At 37.1% G+C, this 23269-nt stretch overlaps 1 protein-coding gene across 1 annotated transcript in view; it reads left to right on the top strand.

The window, feature by feature from the left end:
- Positions 1-23269, top strand: part of LOC104360272 (SEC23 interacting protein) — a 26815-nt gene extending 3546 nt beyond the window's left edge. Inside the window, exons 3-20 of the mRNA XM_042806378.1 lie at positions 1325-1854; positions 3289-3484; positions 3996-4189; positions 4533-4622; positions 5921-6041; positions 6421-6510; positions 7099-7240; positions 8537-8745; positions 9415-9533; positions 10129-10299; positions 10697-10792; positions 10973-11179; positions 11832-11987; positions 12477-12579; positions 13963-14148; positions 15034-15196; positions 17963-18063; positions 21400-23269. Coding sequence (XP_042662312.1) covers positions 1325-1854; positions 3289-3484; positions 3996-4189; positions 4533-4622; positions 5921-6041; positions 6421-6510; positions 7099-7240; positions 8537-8745; positions 9415-9533; positions 10129-10299; positions 10697-10792; positions 10973-11179; positions 11832-11987; positions 12477-12579; positions 13963-14148; positions 15034-15196; positions 17963-18044 — 2855 coding nt within the window. The 3' untranslated portion in view covers positions 18045-18063; positions 21400-23269. The remainder of the gene's footprint in view (positions 1-1324; positions 1855-3288; positions 3485-3995; positions 4190-4532; positions 4623-5920; positions 6042-6420; positions 6511-7098; positions 7241-8536; positions 8746-9414; positions 9534-10128; positions 10300-10696; positions 10793-10972; positions 11180-11831; positions 11988-12476; positions 12580-13962; positions 14149-15033; positions 15197-17962; positions 18064-21399) is intronic.

The following is a 23269-nucleotide window of genomic DNA, read 5'->3' as shown; positions in this document are numbered from 1 at the left end:
AATTGATAAATGCAGGTGATGCCTCAAATTGACGCCATCGGAAAAGACTACTAAGTAAAAGGTGGTTAAAATAGTCCTTTTTATTCATGGCAGCTGCTTCTTTTATGATTATGATTAATTAATTAGAACAGCAGCTTCATAGGGAGACTTCTCTGTGGATTCCCCTATGCTCCCTTGATACTCTATATTACAGTTTTGTTGGCTGCAAAGACATTTGTTATTGGCTGCTTGTAGCTGCAGAGCTGCGTGGTCTCTCTCTTTGGCTGGGGACTGAGTAGCAGAGAAGCAGTGATAGCTCTGTGATTTCTTCCCCATGGCCTGGGGATTGTTTAATTGCCAGAGCAGATGACAACATGCTTATGACTTCTGCAGATTGCACTGGCTGCTTGCAAGGTGCTGTTCTCTCAGCAGGCAGGCGGTGATGCTCAGATCATCACAGGTTTGACTGAGATTAGTGTGAGATCTATGATAATGTCAAACCACTTTTTTTCCTCTTGTTACTAGGTTGCTGCACAGTAGAAAACTGTGATTAACCAGGATCTGGTTCATGTATTTTCTCAATGCAAAAGGGCCGTCATGGACTTGCACCTTTTTAAGCCCTCTCCTGCAATTATGCAGAATGGGAACTTATTTTTCTGCACCAGGGATTTAGCTCTTGTGGCAGTCCAGAGTAGGATTATAGGAGAGAACTGGAGTAAGTCCTGCTCATCAGACGACTTGGAGTTATGAGTTACGGCCACCTTGAAAGTTAAATGAGAAAGCTTGTGAGGGCTCTGCTGAAGGAGGAGGTGAGAATGGACTGGCTAACCAATAGCTTTGGCCTGTTTGGGGACGTCATTAAGCTCTATTTTTGAATTTGATCTTGGAAGTCTAAAAATTAGAGCATGAAGTCCCATGCTTAGTAACTGTTTTCATGGTAAAAGGACATGAACCAAGACTGCTCTTGCATTTGGTAGGAGTGAGGGAAGTTGGAAGAGATTTTAGTGCCCTGGGAGCAGGGATCTTTGCCAAGTTGGCTTGGGAAGGTTCTGACTTCAGTCATACTTTGGTCTCTTATTTCAGATTTTTAATTTTTATTGCTTTATCTGTGTACACCAAGTGACTTTTATGGTCCATTTTAAATGTTCTTGAAGACTTGGTATCTTTTGTTTAATTTTATGATGTGTTTAATCATCAAGGATGTGTAAGCTTTGTAAATGTTTTGGCTTTATGGGGGCCAACAGGGTTTTGGTAATAGCTGATAATGTCACAGAACATTTTGACTACATGCATTAACTGGTTTGAACCTTTCACAATATCTCTAGGGATCTTTTTGTTTTTGCAGATGATTCCACAGATGTTGGTGAAGAGGACAGCTTCTTGGGTCAGACTTCTGCCAGCCCAAATCCACCACAGACTTTCAATTATTTCTCTCAAGTACCCAGCAGCAGTGATCCATTCGGAAGTATTGGGCAGCCACCTTTAACAACTGTTGCACCGCCTGTTGGAGCACCAAACTTTTCCAGACCTCCAACTTCACTTCCACTTGTGTCTGGGTCACAGGATGGGCAAAATGCCTTTTCACCCCATATTCCTAAGTCGCAGTCCTCTTACAGTGCACCACCTACTTCGCAGGTGGGAATTGCGGCTTATCAGACACCTCAGCAGAGCTGTCCCCCACCTGCAAATGCGTCTACTCTTCCCCAAGGAACATCTCAGCAGGGGTATAACCCTTATCGGCACACCACCCTGAGCAGCAGAGCTAACCCGTACCTTACTCCGCCACAGCTTCAACAGGGTCACACACCTCCTCAGCCACCGGCCTCTGTGCCGCCTGTCCAGATGTATCAGACCCCTCCAGGGTCATTGACACAGGTATATAGATCATTCCTGATGTCCTGGTACTAGAACAGAACAATTTAAGTCACTTTCCTCTTTGATTTGCATAGTTTATCTTCCGAAGGTTTTTCTTCCCCCCCTTCCCCCAAACCCCAGAAAAAGTCTTGAACCATTTCTCACAGCAAAATCTTGTCACTAGAATTAGCCTGGAACTGTTGCTTTAGGAAAAATTCCTGATCTTTGAAGTGAGTGTAGCCTAAGGCTGTAGCTACAGATGCCTCTGGCATCAGAAACAAAGACAGGTTGTGAATTTCTGTTGCTCTTTTCTGGCTGTTTCTGAGTTTGCTGCCATTTCAGCTGTGCTTCTGCATTGTTTGTGCCTCTGCTGTAAAGCAGGTCATTCAGCCATTTGCAAGATATGGGCTAAAAATCTCCTTTCAAGCTGATGAAGCCAGCACTTTTTGAAAGTATGATTTAAGTCACATAAATTGTCAGCAAACCCTTTGAAACATGTCAGTTGAGGATTTTGTGTGATATTAAGCATTAATCTTCATTCTTTTTTTACATTCATATAGCATTATTAAAATAATGTGAATGGGTTAGTAATAACCTGACAAGTTTTCCTTGAAAATTTTTGTTTTGACTGAGCTATTGCTATATTACTGCTGTTGTGAATAAAGAATAGAAAGATTATATAATGACAAAAAACATAGGAAAGGCAGTAGAACCTAAACAATCTGGAGTTTTAGATTAAAGAATTCCAAATGTTCTGTTTGCTTGATTTTATATGCTTTACAATATATTAATTTTTTTTTTTTCTTCAAATGTATTGACCAAAGCAGTTGCTACTGCTGACATCACTTGCTTTTATTTGTACTAGCTGGGATCTTTGTACAATTTGTATGACATCAGCTTTATGTAGGCTGTAGTCCCTTTCAAAATCAGTTACTTTTCTTGCATCACTGAGACTACGTGTGAGTTTGAAATCTGCCTGTCCTGATCACTTTGCAGGAAGAGAGCTGTCACCGAAGTGACCACTTGTTAAAATTGAGTCTTTATGCAAAAATAATTATGTAATTGTGTGTAAATGAATAATGAAAAGAATGCTTTTTTTTTTTTTTCATGTCAGATTTGGTGGCCCTAAGAAATAAGCTCAGCCTGAGTTTTGAAAATTTAAGACACTGTTTTAAATGTTACTGGTTCTAGGTAATCAAGGTGCTAGACCATAAGTTTTTAACAGTATTTGTGGGAACGAAATTTGCATCTCTTCTCAATTTGAAAAGGGGTAAGTTTTCAAAAACATGATAAAGTGGACAACTTGTCTGTAACATTTTTAGAATGAAAGATAATGTTCTTGGGGAGGCAAAAAATGTGAGAAATAAAGGCTCAGAGTGGTCTATACTTTACTATAGAGAACAGTCCTGTAAAAACTATGTGAGATTGAGGTGATGGGCTTGTATGTATTTTCAGTTTCCACAGTCTCAGTCACAGCTCCGAGCTCCCAGGCCTGCAGGTCCACTGGTCCAGGCACCTCCTGTTTTGCTGCAGAACCAGTATGAGCCGGTTCAGCCGCACTGGTTCTACTGTAAGGAGGTGGAGGACAAGCAAATATGGATGCCATTCAGCATTCTGGATTCTGCAAAACTAGAGGAAGTCTATAATTCTGGTAAGTTGTATCTTACTTGGAGGTGAACAGAAGGACTAGAAGGAAGATATTAGAGTAATGCCATTCATGTATGAGAGAGTGATAGGACAGTAGTAAGTAAGGTTAATACATATCTCAAAGATGTAGTTTGTGCCATTTAATTTATTTCACTTATTATCTGTTGCTTGATGCTGTCAGTGTTAAGATATATGCCTCTAGTGGATATCACATTTTCACATAGAACTCCTAGTTATCTGTGTCTTGGTTTGCCTTTTTGTTAAACTCTGTCAGCTCTGAAATACATATTCATATTTGGGAGTTGTTCAAAGCTTTTTGTGTTGTGTATAGAGTATATAGAAGAGTTTTAGGAGCAACACAATGGTTACCTGATATTATAAAGCTTCATTTCCATGTTTTTAACTATCTGTCTTAGTGGTCTGATATTTATCACAGAAGTGGTTGGGGCTGGGGCGGGAGAGAAAAAAGATTATATGTGTTAGTATTGTAACCGAGTGTGACTTTTGTGTCATAGTCCAGCCTGATCCTGAAAGTGTGGTTCTGAGCACTGACGGGGGACGCTATGATGTATACCTGTATGACAGAATGAGGAAAGCTGTTTACTGGGAAGAGGAGCCTTCAGAAGTGAGACGATGTATGTGGTTTTATAAGGGAGACAAGGACAGCCGGTTTATTCCTTACACTGAGGATTTTAGTGATAAGCTGGAGGTCAGTATCACCTTTACATAAACTTTGTGAAGAACTTAATAGTTCTTTGTATTTGTGACCTTAGAAATACTACTTTGTGTTTCATTAAAAAGATTTTCAGAATGCACTTTCTGGAACATGAGTAAGCAAATTCTGGAAAGGGGAGTGGCTAGGCGGCCACCTTGCTCATGCATAGGTCCTGCACCACTGTGACCTAAAATCCACTTCTCTAATGCTTCATGTGACACTTTAGTATAAATAGTTTTGTAAGCTATAGCCTTAACATTACAGATGATGCACAAGGCTAAAAAATAGTTTGTCTGAGAAGGCATACTGATTTTGTATAACTTCCTTGCTGTTTCAGGCAGAATATAAAAGGGCTGTAACTACAAATCAATGGCATCGGAGACTTGAATTCCCAAACGGGGAGACAATTGTTATGCATAATCCCAAGGTAATGGATTTTGGCAATCGGTTCTCCCAGAACTTATTAAGGGTGAATGAGCAAATGGATGGAAGCATAGATTGAATGCAGTCTTTGAAATGTACTTGTTGATTGTTTTGGATATGCATGCATTAAAGATGATAAAATTTATAGAACACTGAACTCCTGCTTGCTTCAGTGTCCTGTCACGTAATTAAAAGGCAATGCTTTCTGCAACCTAAGGAGAGTAAGGGTTTGCAGAGTAAATATTTCAACTAATTGTGACTGGCAGCAAATGGGAGGTAATTTGAATTAATTTAACCTCAGACAGTCTGTACCAAATGGAAGGTAGTTTAAACTAAGAGCTTTCATCTGGAGAAGAACATTAATCTAATTATATGGTAATTAGTTTGTGTATTTAAGCCATGAGAAGTCTTCCACTGCAACTATTTGTAGGCCATAGGAAAGTATAGCAAATCAAGCTTTAAAAGTTATTCCAAATACTCTGCTAAGTCTCATGTGAGTAAAACATGGACTTCAGCCTTATTGACCAGTGCTGTTAACTGTTCACTTATCACAGATGCATTAATTAATAAATAAATAAAATAATCCAAGGGTCAGAAAAGATCATGGTTGCTTCTACTTTAAGCACTTATTAATACTGGTTAAGGAGTTCTGTCCAGTAAAAAACTATAGAAGGAGCACTTAAACCACTTGGTGTCATAAATATGAGTTCAGAGTATACTGAGTCAGTGTAAGTCTTACAAACATCCGTATTACTGAATTCCTTGCTTTCTACAGCTTCTGGGCTATTTCGAATGCTTCCTTCCCTGAAAAGCACTGTATTTTTGTTTGTTTATTTTTTTTTTCCCCCCTGAGGGTAGAGTAATTGTAAATAGGGGTAGTGGTCAGTTTCCTCATATCAACAGTAATCTGTTAAGGAAGAGTGGATACTGGGGTCTAGGAAAGAGGAGCTTGAATTATGCTTGTCTGAGGAGTTAAAATTGTTAAGAATCACTGAGCAGGCCAGCTTCTTCAACTAGAGGTACTTTCATTTAAGTCACTTGACTGCTTTTCACAGTAATGAGAATTATCTGTGTTATTTTGGAGTCTAGTTTTAGTGAAGCTGTCACCGGAGTTTTCTAGGGCTGCTTTTTTTTTTTTTTTTTTTTCCTGCTTGTGTGCTAACTGAAGAAAACAGTTGAGTCTCAAATGCAAGGTAAAGCAATCAAACAAAAAATGTGTTAAACCATGCAATGTTTTTTGACTAACAATATGAATCACAAGCTTTTTTTTGTGTTTATAAGTGGACAATGTATTTTTTTCAGGTCATAGTTCAGTTCCAACCCTCTGCCACACCAGATGAATGGGGCACCACTCAAGATGGTCAGGCAAGGCCAAGGGTAGTAAAACGTGGAATTGATGATGACCATGATGAAATTCCTGATGGTATGTGATTACTGTTCGTGGCTCTGCAGTTTGAGCAGTCAGTTTGGTTCTGTGCAGGAGTTGGACAATAGTGACAATGCAGTGTTTATGTCTAGAGTCTAAAGACTAAAGTTATTCCTTAATCTAAGCTACTTGAAAGAGGTTATCAGGTTTGTTTTTTTTTTTTTTGTTTGGTTTTTTTTTTTTTGTTTTGTTTTGTTTTTTTGTTTTTTTGTTTTTTTTTTTTAATCAAAGGAGTCCTGTGGGCTGTGTTATATCCTGAAGCATGTTATGTAATAGGCTTTATAAAGCAAGTATATCTTAAAGTTGCTTGACTCTTAACTTCACCACTGCAGTACATATTTGTGCTCTGATTTTTTTTTTTTTTATTTTTATACAGGAGAAATGTCCCAAATTGACCACCTAGTATTTATGGTTCATGGCATCGGCCCTGTGTGTGACTTGAGATTTAGAAGCATTGTTGAATGTGGTAAGTTTTTGCTTGATTAATGAGCAGTTGTATTCGCAACTGTTGAAATATGGGTCTCTATATCTCGTATTCAGATAAGCATGTATTTTAAAAAAAAAAAAAGTCTCTAATGTTGTGAAGTTCAGTTTCTGGTATGATTTTTTCCTGCTTATTTTCCATAAGCAGAATCTGTGTCTTGTGAGACTTACAGCTTTAACTGTTATTACTAGTCCTCAATATTAGACTTGCAGAGTGTTTTGGGCTTTGGGGTGTGTTTTTTTTTTTGTGGTGTGGGTGTATGTGTGGTTTGCGGTGGTGGTTGTGTGGGGTGGTTTTTTGTTTGCCTTTTTTAAATACACTCCAGTACAACTGAGTAAATGAAGAAGGTCATGTCTGGTCATGGAGTAAAAATGCATCCATTGTGAGATAAATAGAAGCATGTATTTTCTTATAGTTAGAGGAATAATACTTGAAAGATTTTTCCACTTTGCAGTTTCCTTCATTTGTATTCTAACTATGTCTGAAATTAGAGGGGGGGAAAAATATTTGTAATTGTATGTTACTTGAGTACTGCTACTATCAGATTTTCATTGTTGTTTTTCTCTACAGTTGATGACTTTAGGACTGTTTCTCTGAAGTTGTTGCAGACTCACTTTAAGAAATCTGTAGAGGAGCATAAAGTGAGCAGAGTGGAATTCCTCCCAGTTCACTGGCATAGTTCTCTGCACGGAGATGCAACAGGTGTGGACAGGTGGGTATATTGTTTAATGTTGAGAACTTCGTACAAGCTGCATCTTAACAGTTTTTGTAAAGCAGATAAAAAGAGGAGTTAATATGCTCTAAATGAATAATTATATGACCCGGTTAAAAAAGAGAATTGCTAATTGTTTTTAAATTATCATTTTGATGAGGAGCATAGGGAAAGCTGGAAAGGCATGTGGAGTACTTCCTCTTGTTTATTTTCATGACCCTGAGTTACAGGATAAATACGCACTTTTCCAGTACTGCATTTTCATGAACATGGCTAATGCACTGATACATGATGATGAGTGAGTGTAGGGATAGTGATCGTAAGCGTGAAGTGGTGAGCATGGGCATGTATTGGCCAGCAACAGGTATGTACAACTGAGTGGAGAGTTTTCTCTCCTATCCCTTCCTGCAGTCTGATCAAGTCTGACCCTAGGAAATGCCAGTGTCCACTTTCTGAGGAAAGCATTGAGCCCTCTGTCCAGTCCCAGAGTAATACTTGAATTATGATTAGGCAGTTAAGCTAAGATTTTTTTTTTTTTTTTTTTTTTTTTTTAAACAAAGTATCTATATTTGGGTAGGGGTGTTACAGCATTTTAAAATCACTTCTTGGTGTCTATCCCTTTGCTGTCTCTTAACGTTTCAAGCTGTTTTTTCTTGCTCAAAGACGGAGAAGTAGATAATTGTGAGGGTAGCAACCTGTACTGGTTAGAGTGCATACTGACATTCTCCAGACTGTTCTAGCTCAGTCAAGTCATCTTGCTTTCCTAGAGTTTTAGTCTTTTATTCACATTTGAACACTGCATTATCACGAGGAAGGATCCTTTCCCGGTTCTCTAGCCTTAACCCCAGGCAGGCAGATGGTGGTGCCAAGCTTTTTCTTCAAAAAGAGGGTATTATGTTGCATGTTAATTCAGTTTCACCTTCAGTTTTTATAGGCGAGTTCTCTTCCTCTTTCTTTTCGACCAATCTGCTTATAAAATGTCCCTGTTACTATATGAGAGCAGTGTTGGAACAGAGAAGAGATTATTTCAAAAATCTCTTCAGGCTGGAAAGAAAAAAAGGAACTGTATCTTTCTCAAATATGTACAATCAGTATGTATGAATATGCAATGAGGCCAGAGGGCTATATGTTTGTTTTTCTTTTTTTTTTCGTTTTTTTTTTTTTTTTAATGTCTGTAGAGACCGTATCTGTAGTATTTGCATTGCAGTTCTACTACCTGTCATTTCAAAAGTTAACAAATTTCATATCTGCATTTCTTTAAGGACATTCATGCTTCTAATGATTTTGTGTTATTAGGAACATAAAAAAAATCACTTTGCCGAGCATCGGACGCCTGCGCCACTTCACCAATGAAACACTCCTTGACATACTGTTTTACAACAGCCCCACCTACTGTCAGACGATTGTGGATAAAGTGGGGTTGGAAATGAATCGTTTGTATGCACTTTTCATGAGTCGCAACCCAGACTTTAAAGGAGGAGTCTCTGTGGCTGGGCACAGTTTAGGTAATGATCTAAGGAACTGATTTGGGATAAAATCAGCATTCTGACACTAAGGGAAATGGAACCTTCATTAAGTGTAAGGCTAAAATTAGCTAATAGGGCATGGCTGTCTTTCAGAATATGGCTGACTAAAAGTCAAACACCTCTTAATAGTGAAGTTTAAAAAGGTTTGAGAGGGCTAGTACTTCATGGATGCATGCATTCCAGCCCTGGCCCTTTAGCTTCCTTCATGAAGACTTAATGTCCAATCTGTGCTTAAAGGTTGACAGGTTATCTGGTGTCTTGTTAGTTGGGTAACTTCTGTGTCTCAGAACTCCCACTTAGTAAAAGTAAAATTTTTTGGAACATAGAATAATTGTTATAACAACATATGACATAGTGGTTTGGGCTGGAACTTTTCCTCCAGTTTGTCAAGCAGTCTGAGATGGGTAAGGAAAGATAGTTTAATCATGGCAACTGCATAAAGCATGAGCGGGGAAAAAAAAAAAAAAAAAAGGGTTTGCTTTTTGTTGAGAATGATTGTGTTCAAGTTAACATGTGGGTATTTTAGTTTTAATGCAGTCATTTTTTTTGATCAATCTATATGTTACTATTGCATGTTAATCTTGTTTGGGGTTTAGGGATAGGAAAATCTGACATTTTTCCCAAGGCAACTTTAATTCTTGTTTCCAGGTTCTTTAGTTCTATTTGACATACTGTCTAACCAGAAGGACTTGGCTTCATCAGTAAATACTGGACCGTTCTCTGGTGTTAATGGGACTGTAAAGGACGTGGCTGTTCATGATAAACAGGTAATTTGCATGTTAGTCTTTCCAGGAAAATAGATTGGATATTTTCAGCAACCTTTTTTTTAAGTTTTCAGAATTTATTAGCTGAAACAATTGTGTGTTCTCGTAGATTTTAACATGTTAATGGAAAGGTGTAGTTTTCTAAGTATTGTCAATTCTCAGGACAAACCATTTGCATGCCTTTCAAATTCCAGGTAGGCCAGTAATGGGATTTGATCATGAATATCAGCTTTGACCCTTGTGGACACATAACTTGATCTTAACGGTATCTGAATGGTGGGGGAGATGCGTAAGAGGGAAAGAACCCATCTGCGTTCAGGCTAGAAACAGTGACCAGTTGTTTGAATAAAAGGAAATATTTTTCAGTGTCAAAAAGCTCAAGAAACCTTTTGTCTCTTTTAGTAATTTTTAAATATGTATTTTACTGGTCTCTTACTAGTGGAAAATCTGTATCCTGCTTTACTAAAAATGGGCATAAATTTACAAAGCTTACATAATAATGTTTTTAAGAGAAAATAATTAAACTTGGTTTTACATGCTGCATATTGATTTTTCACTGTTAGATGATGTGATTCTGTTTCTGTGCTGTTTTGTTAAGATAACTGAAGATACCAGTTCCTTGGGCTCCTCAATTACTACTTCTGGTGATGACCTTTGTGAGCCTGAAGTAGATGACGATGTTCCTACTTTGCAGAAGACTCTGGAAATGCTTAGTTTGTCAGACTACGCAAGCACATTTGAAAAGGAGCGAATTGACATGGAATCTCTGGTACAATAATGTTCACTTGTCTTATGGGGATTGGCCAGGGTATGGAGGTTTATGTTCGATGGATTCTTTTTTGGTTGGTTGGTTGTTTTTTTCTTTTTTTTTTTTTTTCTTTGGTTTAGTATGCCATGAGGTATGAAAGCAATTGGAAAGGTCAGATAATTAATGCATGACATGAAGACTAAATGTTATGTGACTCTCTCTTTTTCGGGGTGTGGTATATCTCCCTCAGTTATGTTGAGGCACTTTGTATCGTGTCTTTTTAAATTGTTGTAATTTCTGTAGCTTTATAAAATGTCTTATCTAATTCATAACTCATTGCCAATAAATTATATACATTACTAGAAAAGTTAGAGTATGCTTTGATATGTTTATGTGGTTGGTGTCTTGTTTTTTTTAGCTCATGTGTACAGTTGATGACCTGAAGGAAATGGGGATACCTCTTGGACCAAGAAAGAAAATAGCAAATTTTGTAAAAGATAGAGCAGCCAAGCAGGTAAATACTTTTTTCAGGAATGAAATAAAAAGTTGTTAATCAAATGTAATTGACTTCCTTGCTGTGTAGTAACTTACGTTCTTTAACACGCTTATTAACAACATGGATATATTAAAGGAATTTTGACAGCTGTGAAATAAACATTTTTTTTTTTCCTGATTTTGAAACTTTTCTCAAAAGGAACAAAAGAAAACAGGACCAGAAAAGAAAGTAGTGCTGGCTGCCACACTCCAAACTCAAGAAGATGCCCAGAAAGCAAAAGAGACAGTTACCTCTGTCTCCCCTTCAGAGTCTGGGCAGATGCACTCAAAGAGGAGGCTTCCAGTTGGTGCATCTGTTTCTTCTGTGAACATTGACTATGAGTATTTTGAAGTTGGAACTGGCCAGGTGAGACTACAGAGATTTAAATGACTTGTTTGGAGCAGTGCTGTCCTTTTGCTTGGTTTTGGTCTTTTTTTAATGTTGATGACTCTGTGTTACTTCCCTTGATTGTTGTACAAAAGTTAGGTTTATGTAGACCTTTACCCTTTGACAGGAGGGAGGGCTGGGAGAGTGGGTTAGATTAATGAAAAGCAAAACTTATTATAACAAGGATGCCACTGCAGTTCATTTTTTCTTTCAGCAGTGAATGAGCTCTAAACACGGTTCTGTTGCAGAAGCAGAACTGTGTGAATGACATAATAATGAATGGTTCTGTGGCTTTACAGTTAACATGGTAGCCTAAATTGATCTGTTTATGCTGTTATATTTAAGTTTTACCTCAGACTTAGCTTAAAAACCAAACCTCGAAGACTTACTGTTTTAAATATATTTTTTGTACTTTCGGATTTTTTCTTATAAAACCATTTTAATATTATAGTATTAATAAGTATTAGTACTGTGGTATTAGTATGGAAAAGGGCAGTGCAGCTGAAGCTTCCTGGAAGTACTGTAAGCATGTGGTTAATTTAATACATAACTAGTTTTTCCTTCCTAGCCAAACATTATATTAACTAGCTGGTAGTTCGGAGAGATTATGTATCTGATTTCTTTCTGGTAGGTTTCTGTGGTTTACAGTGCATTGGACTTTGAACCAGATATTTTCTTTGCTCTTGGTTCTCCTATTGGTGTGTTCCTTACTGTGAGGGGTGTGGAGAAGATTGATGAAAACTACAGGCTTCCTACCTGCAAGGGATTCTTCAATATCTATCATCCAGTGAGTAAGCAGTACTTTTGAGAATTGAGTTTAGTTGATGCAGATAACAACAATGCCAAATACTAAGTTTTAACCTCTGAGCATTACACCATCTGTTCCCCTACGTACATTTCCCAAACACTCTTTTGAAAAAAATGACCCAACTGAAATACATATTCCAAATATCTGTGGTCTTCAGTGCAAAAGTGAAGTAAAGCTGGCTATAGGTTCCATACCTAGCATTCCAGGTATTTTGCTGCTCTTTGACTGTTGTGTTTCCTCTTTAGAATCTGTCTGTAGGAGAACAAAAGACCTAATTAGTTAATGAACCTGCTTAATCTTAGGATTAAACTAAGAGGTCATGAACTGAGTTTCTATAAACTGAAATAGAACAGAACTAAAAATTGGGTCTCTCTTAATCATAAATAGAGATATTTTTTTTTTCACTGAAATGTGATAGCTAGAATAATTTCTAAGATAACTAAATGTCAATGTGTTGTTTCTTAACAGCTTGATCCAGTAGCTTACAGGTTAGAACCAATGATCATTGAAGACATGGATTTAAAACCAGTTCTCATTCCACATCATAAAGGCAGAAAAAGACTTCATCTGGGTAAAAAGAAAACTTATTTCATATATGATCTCATTCCTAATTTACTGAATTGATGCATTAGAATATTGCAGAATTTCAAGAGACTAATGAATGTTCCTGGATATCTGACTCCGTGGTTTTCCTAAACATAAGAGGGAATTTCTCCCAGCCCCATAAGCTGGGCATTCACAATTGCATTCAGATGTAATACTTGCAATTCTTCAGATTTGAGCTTCTAATTACCAAAGTTCTATTTTAAAATTGCTGTATGTCACTTATTCACCTGAATTTCTAAGATGATGTGTAACAGAAGCAAAATTTACTGATTTCTTTTACCTTGTCCCTAATGACCATCATGAAGTGTTTAACCAATTCAGTACTGGAAATGTCAAGGAAAAGGGTGGATCCATAGCTGTAGGTGGGCAGGGACTGGATTTTTGTTGCTCATGAGCACACATCAGATAAAGGTGCTATATTTAAATTGTGCACGTCTAATAAGGAAAGTCAGGTTTGCTGTACAGTTGACAATATTACTATTGTACATGTTCATAGAGCCCTCCTGAAAGCCTGTCTCCAGGCACTGGGACAGAGATATTCCACAGCATCTGTACTTCAGAATGGTACATTAGAATCAGTCTGCTTTCCTAGACTAGACAAGGTACCTGTTAAGGAGTGTTTTAGCTTACAACTCTCAAAAAGTGTGTATAGTAAAGGAGAAAAATATGTTCCGTTGCTCTTTCCTGGTTATTCTTTGATGTAGGTGAATGTTCCATGGAATAGTCATGAGCCCTGTTCCAGTGGACCCATGTGGTTCCAACCTGTTATTCTGAAGACTGCTCCTTCATTCAGAGTTTCCCACCAGTATTGAGTGGCAGCTTGGTTATTGGTGACACAATTACTGAGCTGTAGCAGAATTACAGGCTAGAGTTGTCTGGCAGTGCTTCTCCAAATTCACTACTACTGCAAGAGACATTGGCAGTTCTTCTGGTCTCTTCTGCTGTGCTGGAGTTTGGAACGAGTGTGTCTATATTCTTCCTTTACCACAGGATGTTAGGAGTGATTGTGTGTAGGGATGGTAGTGGTGAGGGATTGGCTGGTGTAGCTATTTTTGTAGACCCTTCTGGATTTGGAGGCTGTTGGACTGTTTCCTGTTGCTAGGAGGCTTTAACTCATTGTCTCATTCAGTGAGAAATCAATTGTGTATTAATGACATTACACCTAATCTTTCTGAATGGAATAGAGAAACAAGAAGCAGACGTTCATGACATAGCAGTCCTGTTTCTCCTAAGAATTGAGATGTTTGTTGAATAGGCTTTCATCATTCTGGTTTTAGTTTATAATTTTATATCCTTCTACTGTGGTGATTTTTTTTTTTTATTACTATTTTTTTTCTTTTTTTCTTAGAGTTGAAAGACTCTCTCTCTCGTATGGGGTCTGACCTGAAACAGGGTTTTATTAGCTCTCTGAAAAGTGCATGGCAGACCCTTAACGAATTTGCACGTGCTCATACATCTTCAACTCAGCTACAAGCAGAACTGGAGAAAGTAGCTAACCAGATTAAAGAGGAAGAAGAAAAGCAAGTGGTAGAAGGTATGTAAACACAGTATTGTTTTTCTTGCAACTTAACGATCTCAAATTAGTGGAAACTTGAGTATCCTAGTGGTTGCTTGCTCTTGATTTTCCTGACCTTGTTAAGGAGGCCTCCGTGCTTTTGGAGTATTAATGTTAAATGTAAGATCTACTGCTGCATTTTTTTGTCTTTTAGGAAAGGGAAAAATTAACAGCTTTTACTGAAGGATATTTTGGTCTTGAGTTTGTATAAACTTTCAAATTTCTTTTGGAAGGGCAGATTTCTAAATCAGTTGCATTTTTTTTCCTCTCAGGTCAAATTAATACAAATAAATATTTTTGAGCTTTATACTTTTCAGTGGTGTTCTGCTGAGTTTTTGGGATGAGCTAAGAAGCATTTAAGTGTGTGCTCTAACAGAAAAAAATGACGTTGAGGGAAATAGACTTAAGTCAGATATAAATATTACCCCTAGTGATACTATGGGCAGGCTTCACAGTTGTGTTGGTATTTAGTAATTCTGGCTTTGTTTATACTTGCAAAGACAAAACATTCCTCCTAGTTTATATTGAGGGTAGTGATTGACTCCCTGCAAGGGGGATGTAGTAATATGTTAAAAGTTAATAGTATGTATAAAGAGTGGGGTTTGTTTTTAAAATTGTTCAGCTACTACTTTATGTGAGCTATTCTTCAACCAAACTCTGTTTAAACTGTTATGAAAGAAATAAACCTGTAGTTCCAGTCATTTTTTTGGATTATGCAATGGTGTGCTAGTCAGCTGAGGTTGTTACTACTGTCTTATTGCAAGCACTTGGAAATTATAGCAGGGAAAACGGATGATATTTCTTGATTATAGTCAAGCAGGCTGTGCTTGAAAATAGTTTGAATGTTAAACTCTTTAATTTTAGCTGAAAAGATCACTGAAAGTCCAGACCCTCCAAAAGATGAGGATTTTTTAGTGAAGGTTGGAATGCTAAATGGAGGACGTCGTATTGATTATGTTCTACAAGAAAAGCCAATAGAAAGCTTCAATGAATACCTTTTTGCTCTACAGAGTCATTTGTGCTACTGGTAAGAGGAATTATTTGTGATTCAATAAATGCTGCTTTTCTGATACAACTGTATATCTTTAAATGTTGGTAATGACATGCCTGCTATTTATTTTAAGCCTATTGTCTGTTATTTAGCTGTGACCAATATGATAATAGCTGGAATCATGTTTCCTGTCTTGAGCATTTTATAATGAAAACTTAGGTGTGCTGCCTGTCAAAAATCATGCCCTAGTGTTTCACCTAGATGTCACTGTTAGCTAATCTCATTTCAAAATTAAATTCTGTGGTACCACAAAGTAAACAAATCTATTGTCCTGTTTACACTAAAGACATTGCATACAGTTCTCTTGAACTTTGACACTCAAAACACCTTCAGCTATAACCATTTTCAAAACAAGGAGAGCTCCATGAGCATCTTGGTGACTGTAGTTTTTCAAATAAAACTATTAACGAAGGAATTGTATTTAGACTACAATATACAGTAAAACTTTATTATCTCTTAATGTTGGAATGAAATTGCTGGATATTGATGCATTGCTATCAAAGATTAACAAAAAAAGGAAGAAAAAAGGCACAGTGGAACTTCCTGTAGATTTAGAGGGTTATGATTTACCACTTGTGTAGAGTGGTTGCTCACATACAGAACAATTTGTAGAACAAGAAACAGAATTTGATGTTGTCATGTAGTCAGAGCTGCAGTACACCATTGACTTATCTGGATTTGGATTTACTTTTTTTTAATGTTTACATGTTTAAAATGGAGAAAGATATAATTCTATTTGTAAGAAAAGCAGTAACTATTGACCTGTTGCCCTTATGAGTTGTGCTCTTTTTTCTTTGGTATGTCATTATATACATTTTATTACTGTCATAAAATCAAGTGTATATGAAAATACACAGGATATGGAATGGTAGAGCAAGCGATGTGTAAACTGTATTTGACAACACACCAACACACCTCTATATGTAGGAGACAAGCTTGGATGTCACTTGCTGAGCTGTGCAAAATGTTATGGGTGAGGGAGGAGAGACTAGTCTCTTGTTTTGAGCTTAACAGGTGCTGAACAAGCAATGCTTTACATCATTTTTGAAGGTTTTGAATTTTTCAATAACTAATAATTTTTAGCAGCAAGCATTTTTCTAGAGCTTAAAATATGGAATCAAAAGCATTACCTGAAGGAATTTATTAAACTCAGTGTTGCTCCCCTTGTTAAAGCTCTGTAGCTGCCGGAGAAGGGCTTATCAAGGCTGCGGTGCTGATGTGTGCCAGCACTGCCGAGCTCTGCCGGGGCTCCCCGCGCGGTCGGTGACCCGGTGCCGGTAGTGCCGATTCGCGGGTTGGGTTGCAGGAACAGAGAATTCTTTTCCACAAGGCGGCAGCCGATCATTGCCAGGTTTTTAAAAACTTGCCACCCAGAGCTTTTTTTCTTTGTCATTCAGGTAAGGAAGATAAGAATGATGATTATTGACCCAAATATGAAAGTGTGGGTTTGGGTTTTTTTGTGTTTTTTTTTTTTTGTTTTGTTTGTTTGTTTGCTTTTTTGTTTTTCTATTTTGGTGGTGGTTTTTGTTTGTTTGGTTTTTTTTTTGGTGGTATTGTTTGTTTTTTTTTAATTTTTTTTTGAGGGATTGGTAGGGAAAGCCTTAAATTAAACGCTCTGTGTGTCAGAGAATGGACCTTCTGTGTTGATCCTTCTGCTTGCTTGTTTGCTTGCTTGTTTAATAGAGGAGATAGTAAAGAAATGTGGTTACTATCTCTGTGCTCAATTGTGGAAAATATCTGTAGTCCTATAGCTTTCATGTTTAACTGTACTAGTGCTCTGTAAAAGGTGATCTTCACATTTGGAGAATTACAGTTCTGTCTAAATATCCTTTGCTCTCTCCCTTATGTCATTTATTTTTAAAAGCACAGGAGGCTACCCTTATCTAACAACTGCAGCTTTAGAACTTAGTTAAAATTTGCCTGTTTAACTTTGTTATGTGTTACAGTGGTTGTTACTTTTTAAAACTGATATTGTTTATGTGTGTTTAAATCACATTTTATAGATGAATAAGAAAATTAAGTCTGTCCATGTTAAATTCAGATAGCCTGAAGCTGTGATTTTTGAAAAGAGGAGGAAAAACAGCAACTTGGAAACATGGCACTTGAATTATATTAATCTTTAAATTACTTGAGAATTTACTTTTTAGTGGTAAGGGAGAAGGACTATGAGTATTTGATATAGTCTATTTGCAAGAAAGCGCCAGCCAGTTAGGAGAGAAGAATTAAAATATTGCCGATAGAACTGGCAAGGCTGAGTTTTGACACTGGGCTAAAGATGTAGTGGACAAGTAAAGGAAGAAAGCCTTGACAGGTAGAATGTATTCTTGATGGAATATCTTCAGGAGCCCGTCACAGACAAAAAGTAATAGATTACTTGAGATTTAAGCCAAATGAATAACACTGAAGAAGTGGATAGAGAAGGGGATTGTGATTTGCATCATGTAGTAAGTTAGGGAGGACAGAGTGGGGGGGGAAATGCTGTATAAAAAGGTGAATGCATAAGATAGAGCTGATAGCAGAAATTATGCAAAACTGGTGAAGGTTTGTAGTTTGAAGGAAGTTGGTAGAGGTAAGGGCATGTTCCCGAAAGGTAAGTACTAAGGCAATAGGTTGTGCAAAATTTTATATCTGGAATGGGGTAAGCATGTCTTACAAGAGTTAGAACATGAACCATGTAAAAATAACCATTTTTTTTGTTTGTTTGTTTGTGGTTTTTTGTTTGTTTTGCTTACATTCTTGTAGGGGATCTGAAGACACTGCCCTGCTGTTTCTCAAAGAAATATACAGGACTATGAATATCAATCCTGAGCAGCCACAGCATTGATGTATAGAAACATGAATTTGTAAGTTTGTTCTAGTATAACTTATGTACTCAGATCAAATTCAGCTGCAACTTAGATGTTTTTACTTTCCCTTTTTCCTCTGAAGTTTAAGTTAATGAAGCAGGCAGCTTCAGAGTGCCGTTTTGATGGCAGAAACAATTTCTGGACTTAAATGCATGGAGAAGTTTTCAAGTTCTCCACTTCATTCCCAAAAGATACCTGGTGTTAGAGGTTTTGGTATGGGATAATAATTGCCAGTACAAATATGTCAAAAAGTGTGATCTCTCTTTATCATGTTTCTCCCTCAGTTCAGTTGTTCATTGAATGTTCAAGTATGGGAAAACTTGGTAATATTAGATATGGTGAAACTTTATTTACAGTGCATAGATGAAACAGCAATAATGTTCTACTCTTGTAATGTCCATATTGTTGTATTGGTTGACCAATTGTGCACATATATGCCAGAGAAGAAGTTGTGTGTCTCCTAAGGTGTTAGACACTGATACTGCTAAATTACTGATTGAGATCTCTGTATATGCCAGTATTTTGTTATCTTTGTTATAGCTTAAGAATTTCAGTAGAACAAGTGAAATGATACAGCATGGAAGTTGGTTCACTTTGAAAAGAAATTAAATATAAAATATAATTGAGCATCTTAGTTCTGAAATATACTTGCAGGTATTTTTATTTTAAGCTGTATGTTTCCTAACTGTGGATCTTTATTGTACTAGTTTGCATCACTGGATGTTGTAGAAAAGACTATAATCTCTTTTGAGAGGCAAAGAGGAAGAAATATGCACCTTGCCTTTTTGGAATTGTACAAGAAGATACTTTCTAATGTATTTCTTCATTTTTCAGAACAACTGATAATGTCACGGTACATAAATACCCAGTATGAAGAGAAATACTTGACATTTCAGAGGAATATTCTAGATATCTTTAACTGCTACCATGCAGTTGTAGTAGTCTTTTGTAACAGAATGCTGCTTAAAGGATGCTTGATAGCATCTTTTTTTAAAATGAAATGTCATAGCTGCTCAAATGCATTTTTTTAAAGCATGGCCAAATAATTGGAAAATGGGACTGTTTGGCTGCACAGCTCTGACAGCAGTGTATCAGTTATCACAATGGTGTATGCAGAGTCTCAAGTCATAACTGCAGAATTTTTCCTCTGCTTTTATTTCTTTATGACTGTGTAGGGTGAAATCATATGAAGCTTACTGCTACAGAAATAACTTTTAGTCTCGTTGTGAGGGGATGGGATGTGATAATTTGTCACCACAAAGGTAGAAGTGGGTTTGTTGCTTAGCTTCAGCAGACACTGGGATAATGGTATTTTTCATTGAGAACTAGACAGTCGGAGGATGGTTTAGCAGGGTGTCGTGCAACAAAGTAGTCAAGGAAGTCAGGGTGATCGTAGTACCACTAGGAATTGCTCAGAACTTCTGTCAGCACTTGCTTGACTGAACAGCATTTAAGACTAGGATTCTGATCCCAGAGGCTTAAATGGGAGGGCAGTTAGGGCCCACTAGGATATACTTAAGGACATGTGGTGTCTTGGGAAGGCTGCACACTACAAGACCAGGATCTTAATTACGTGAAAAGAAATGTCTTTCCATACGCTGTGTAAAACACTATTGCAGAAGTCTCGCAGTAGGGAAAAGGAAAAGTCTCCCCCAGTGTTAGACAGTAGCCAGGTAGGGTTGGCATGTGGGGTTGTTTTTTGCTTTTTTTTTCTTGTCTTTTAAGTCTTTCAAATGTGAAGGGTGGCAGTGTGAAGGCAATGGATTATCCAGCAGTGCCTATGACAGCAACATCCATCTACCTATGTAAAAGTAGATTATCTGAAGAAATAGCCTCTCTCTGTTTGTGGGCTGCTCAAGGGAAAGAATAAATGCCAAAGCTAGCTCTGGGCTCCGTCTTCATACTTTTCACATTAATCAATTTGAATGCTGAGACCTAACCACTTCCCTGCTTTGGTGGGCAGAGCTACCTCTTGCTCTCCAGTTTAATTTCATGGTGTCTGCTGTCAGCAGAGGCAAAGAGACAGGATCTGCTAGCCTGCTTGCCTCTTCTCAGGTCCTGCCGGCCAGTGCAGATCCCTTTAACTTCTTGGGAACTGTGGTAATTTTGGAGCAGATAAAAATTCAGCAGAAGCAAGCTAAGGGAGGTTCTCGATGGTCAGTTTTATCTCTGGTCTGAATTAGCTGATTGTTTTCTTCTGGAGAGATGAAGAAAACTTTTAAGAAAACTAAGGCGGCCACTGTGCTTCATCATATGGAGGATGAATTTTGAAAGCAAAGAGGGTTATTGATACACAATGTAGTTGCATAGAATGTTAATGTAGTGTTCTGTCTTGGGAAGTTTTTCTTGACATGTAGCATTAACTACCCTTGCTAAAATTACATGAGAAGAATTCGTTGCACTTAAACAGATACTGGTAGCTACTCACCAATTTTGCTTCTACTCACTAATAAGGTAGCCCAAATGGTATTAAAACCTCTTGAGTTCTGCTTTTATTTTGTATGAGTGACTTAATTTAGCTCTTCCAGATCATCTTGAAGGTGTTCTTTGTGAAACAATAATACAGGGTTTCATGTAAACAATGTGAAGAAGTGCTTGGGACAACCTTAACACATAAATTAGAAATTTAATTTCCAGTATCTATTTTGGTAACTTGGTTGAAAGGAAACTGAAAAAGCTAAGATGTTTTTAAATGACACTTGGAAATGAGAATTTAGTCCTCCTTTAGTAAAGCGTAGCCACCACTAGCATCTTACTCTTTTTATTAGATTCACAGGAGTATCTTTCACTGTGTTGGTTAGAAGATTTGTTTAAGTCACTATACATTCTCCATATATTATTTTTACAGCTCTTTTTAGAGGGCCCTGGTGAGGGAGGAGAATGCACCAGCACATTAAAGCTCAGATGTGTAAACTATTGGATCTTTATTTCTGTTTAGAGTAGGCTAATTTATTACCATAAGTTAAATAACCTAGTAGCTAATTAAAATGTATAGTGAATGACATCCTATGAGCAGTTGTTGTGAGATCTTTGTTATTGTAATTGCCAATTTGTGTCCACAAAAAGTATATTTCAGGAGCTTATTGTATTAAAAAATGGATTAAAAACGTGTATGGATTTTTAGATATTTTTGAGTCCTCTCAAATGTATTTTTAAATATATTTTTATTTAATATATTTATTTAATATATTTTCTATTTTATTTATTTATTTATTTTTATTTACTCAATTTTTGAGTGTTAGCATGTTTAATTTTATTAGTACTACTGCAGGAATAGAAAACTTGATGTATTTCATATTTCCCATGTGTACATGTTCTGTTTTCTCTGCACAGCCATACCTATTGCTCCGACAGACCTGGTGAAAAACACTTTGAAGACCACCTAGTATTTTCATAGTTACTGATGACAGGATAAGCATCAGACCTTTTTTTTTCTGCCAGTCCAGACCGTGCTGAGATTTTGCCTTCTTGTGTCACTTCAAGCAAACTTAAATTTTGAGATGATCAGCACTGTCATTCAAGAGATGGATGGAATGACACAAATTTTGATCTTAAATCAGTTTAACTGTACAGTTGCCAAGTAAGAAGTGATCCCTGAAGAAGTTGGTGTTGGCATGCAAATCGTTACTTCTCTCCTTCAGCTGTCCTGTCTCAGCTGGCTGTCAAACATGCTTTGCCTCTCAAGGCAGCATGTCCTTACTAAAAAGGACATCAATAATCTGCTTTTCTTGACACATTTGTCGGTCCACCTTTTAAAAATAAAATATGAGCTGTAGTTATAACCATCTTTAATACAGATTGCACAAAACAGTTCATATTTACTAAAAACTAGCAACCAGAGTAATTTTCTTACTATTGTAAGTGCGATGGAGATTATTTTATAAAGACCTTTTTAAACCTCTGTTAAGAGTTTTATTGTGGGGGTTTTTTAAGTAAAAATGAACCTTTGACTTTGAAAATGTTAGAAGTTTGTTACAGCTAGTTCAGTGTTCAGATCTCCTGAAATGAAGAACAATTTAAAATAACATTTTGGTCTGGTAGTTAAGGTAATTTTGGTGAAACTTGGCTGCAGTTGTGAGAACTAAAATACTTACTTTGATCTTGCAGTTCAGTATCTCAAAACAGTTAATGTAAATAGAGGAATCTGAAGCTTATGGCTGCTAGATAATCTATGTCCAGACCTGCAATCCAGACTCCATTTTCATGTAATAAAGTTGAGATGAGTTGAGTAGTATGAAATCCTTTGAATTAATGTCTCTGAATACTGAGCATCTGTAGCTTTCCTCTGGCTTCAACTTACATGCAAATTGTGGCTTTTCTTAATATTAGTTACTTAACATGACTACTGACTGTTTGCCTCTGTTATTGCAGTAAATGAATTTTGAAATGCAGTAATTTTTTTTTCCCTGTGTATATGTAAAATACACATTATTGTGTATATATTTTGGTTATAATTAAAAATTCCTTACCTCCAGTGGGTCTTTACAGCAAGGTTTTGTATTTTATCACAGAAAATAGATTGGAGGGGACCTTTGGAGAGGTTACTTAGTCCCACTCCCCTGCTCGAGGCAGGAGTGGCTTAGTGCTTTGTTCAAGGATGGAGATCTTTCACCTTTTTGGGCCCTGTTCTAGTGTTTCACTACTATGATTGCAGATTTTTTTCCAATATACAGTTGGAATTTCCCATCTGGAGCTTGTGTCTGTTGCTTCTTGTCTTTCCTCTCTGCATTTTCAAGCATAATGTCTCTGTGTTCTGTTGTATTCTCACGTTAGATAGTTGAGGACAACAATAAGATTTTCCTGTTTGGCTTCTCAGGACTGAGCACTTTCCTTGACATCTTGCCCACCACGTGCTGCGACCCTGTAGTCATCTTGGGGCTTTCCACTGGACTTGCTTTAGTTTATCAAAGTCCATCTTGTTCTGGGAAGCCAGTTTGCCAAAGGAAACTTCTTATCCCAAATTTATTTGTATCTTTGTAAATTAATCTATGAAGACCAAGATTTCTAAGTTTCGCAATCTGCTTTGTTAGCTGGGATACAAATAATAAATAAAAAGGCAAAACAAAACAACAAGAAGCCACATACCACAACCCTTGACCGTATTTTCATCTTAAGTATCATAGAGTGGAAAGTTATAAACTTACTCAGTGTTGCACAGAGTTGATAAATATAATCTGGTGAATATAATTGAATAGCTCTGACA

This window comes from Tyto alba, unplaced genomic scaffold (genome assembly GCF_018691265.1).
Source record: "Tyto alba isolate M040663 unplaced genomic scaffold, T.alba_DEE_v4.0 Super-Scaffold_1, whole genome shotgun sequence".
In the NCBI taxonomy this organism is placed as follows: domain Eukaryota; kingdom Metazoa; phylum Chordata; class Aves; order Strigiformes; family Tytonidae; genus Tyto; species Tyto alba.
Note: the sequence above shows the minus strand (reverse complement) of the source record. Positions and strands in the feature narration are given on the sequence as shown.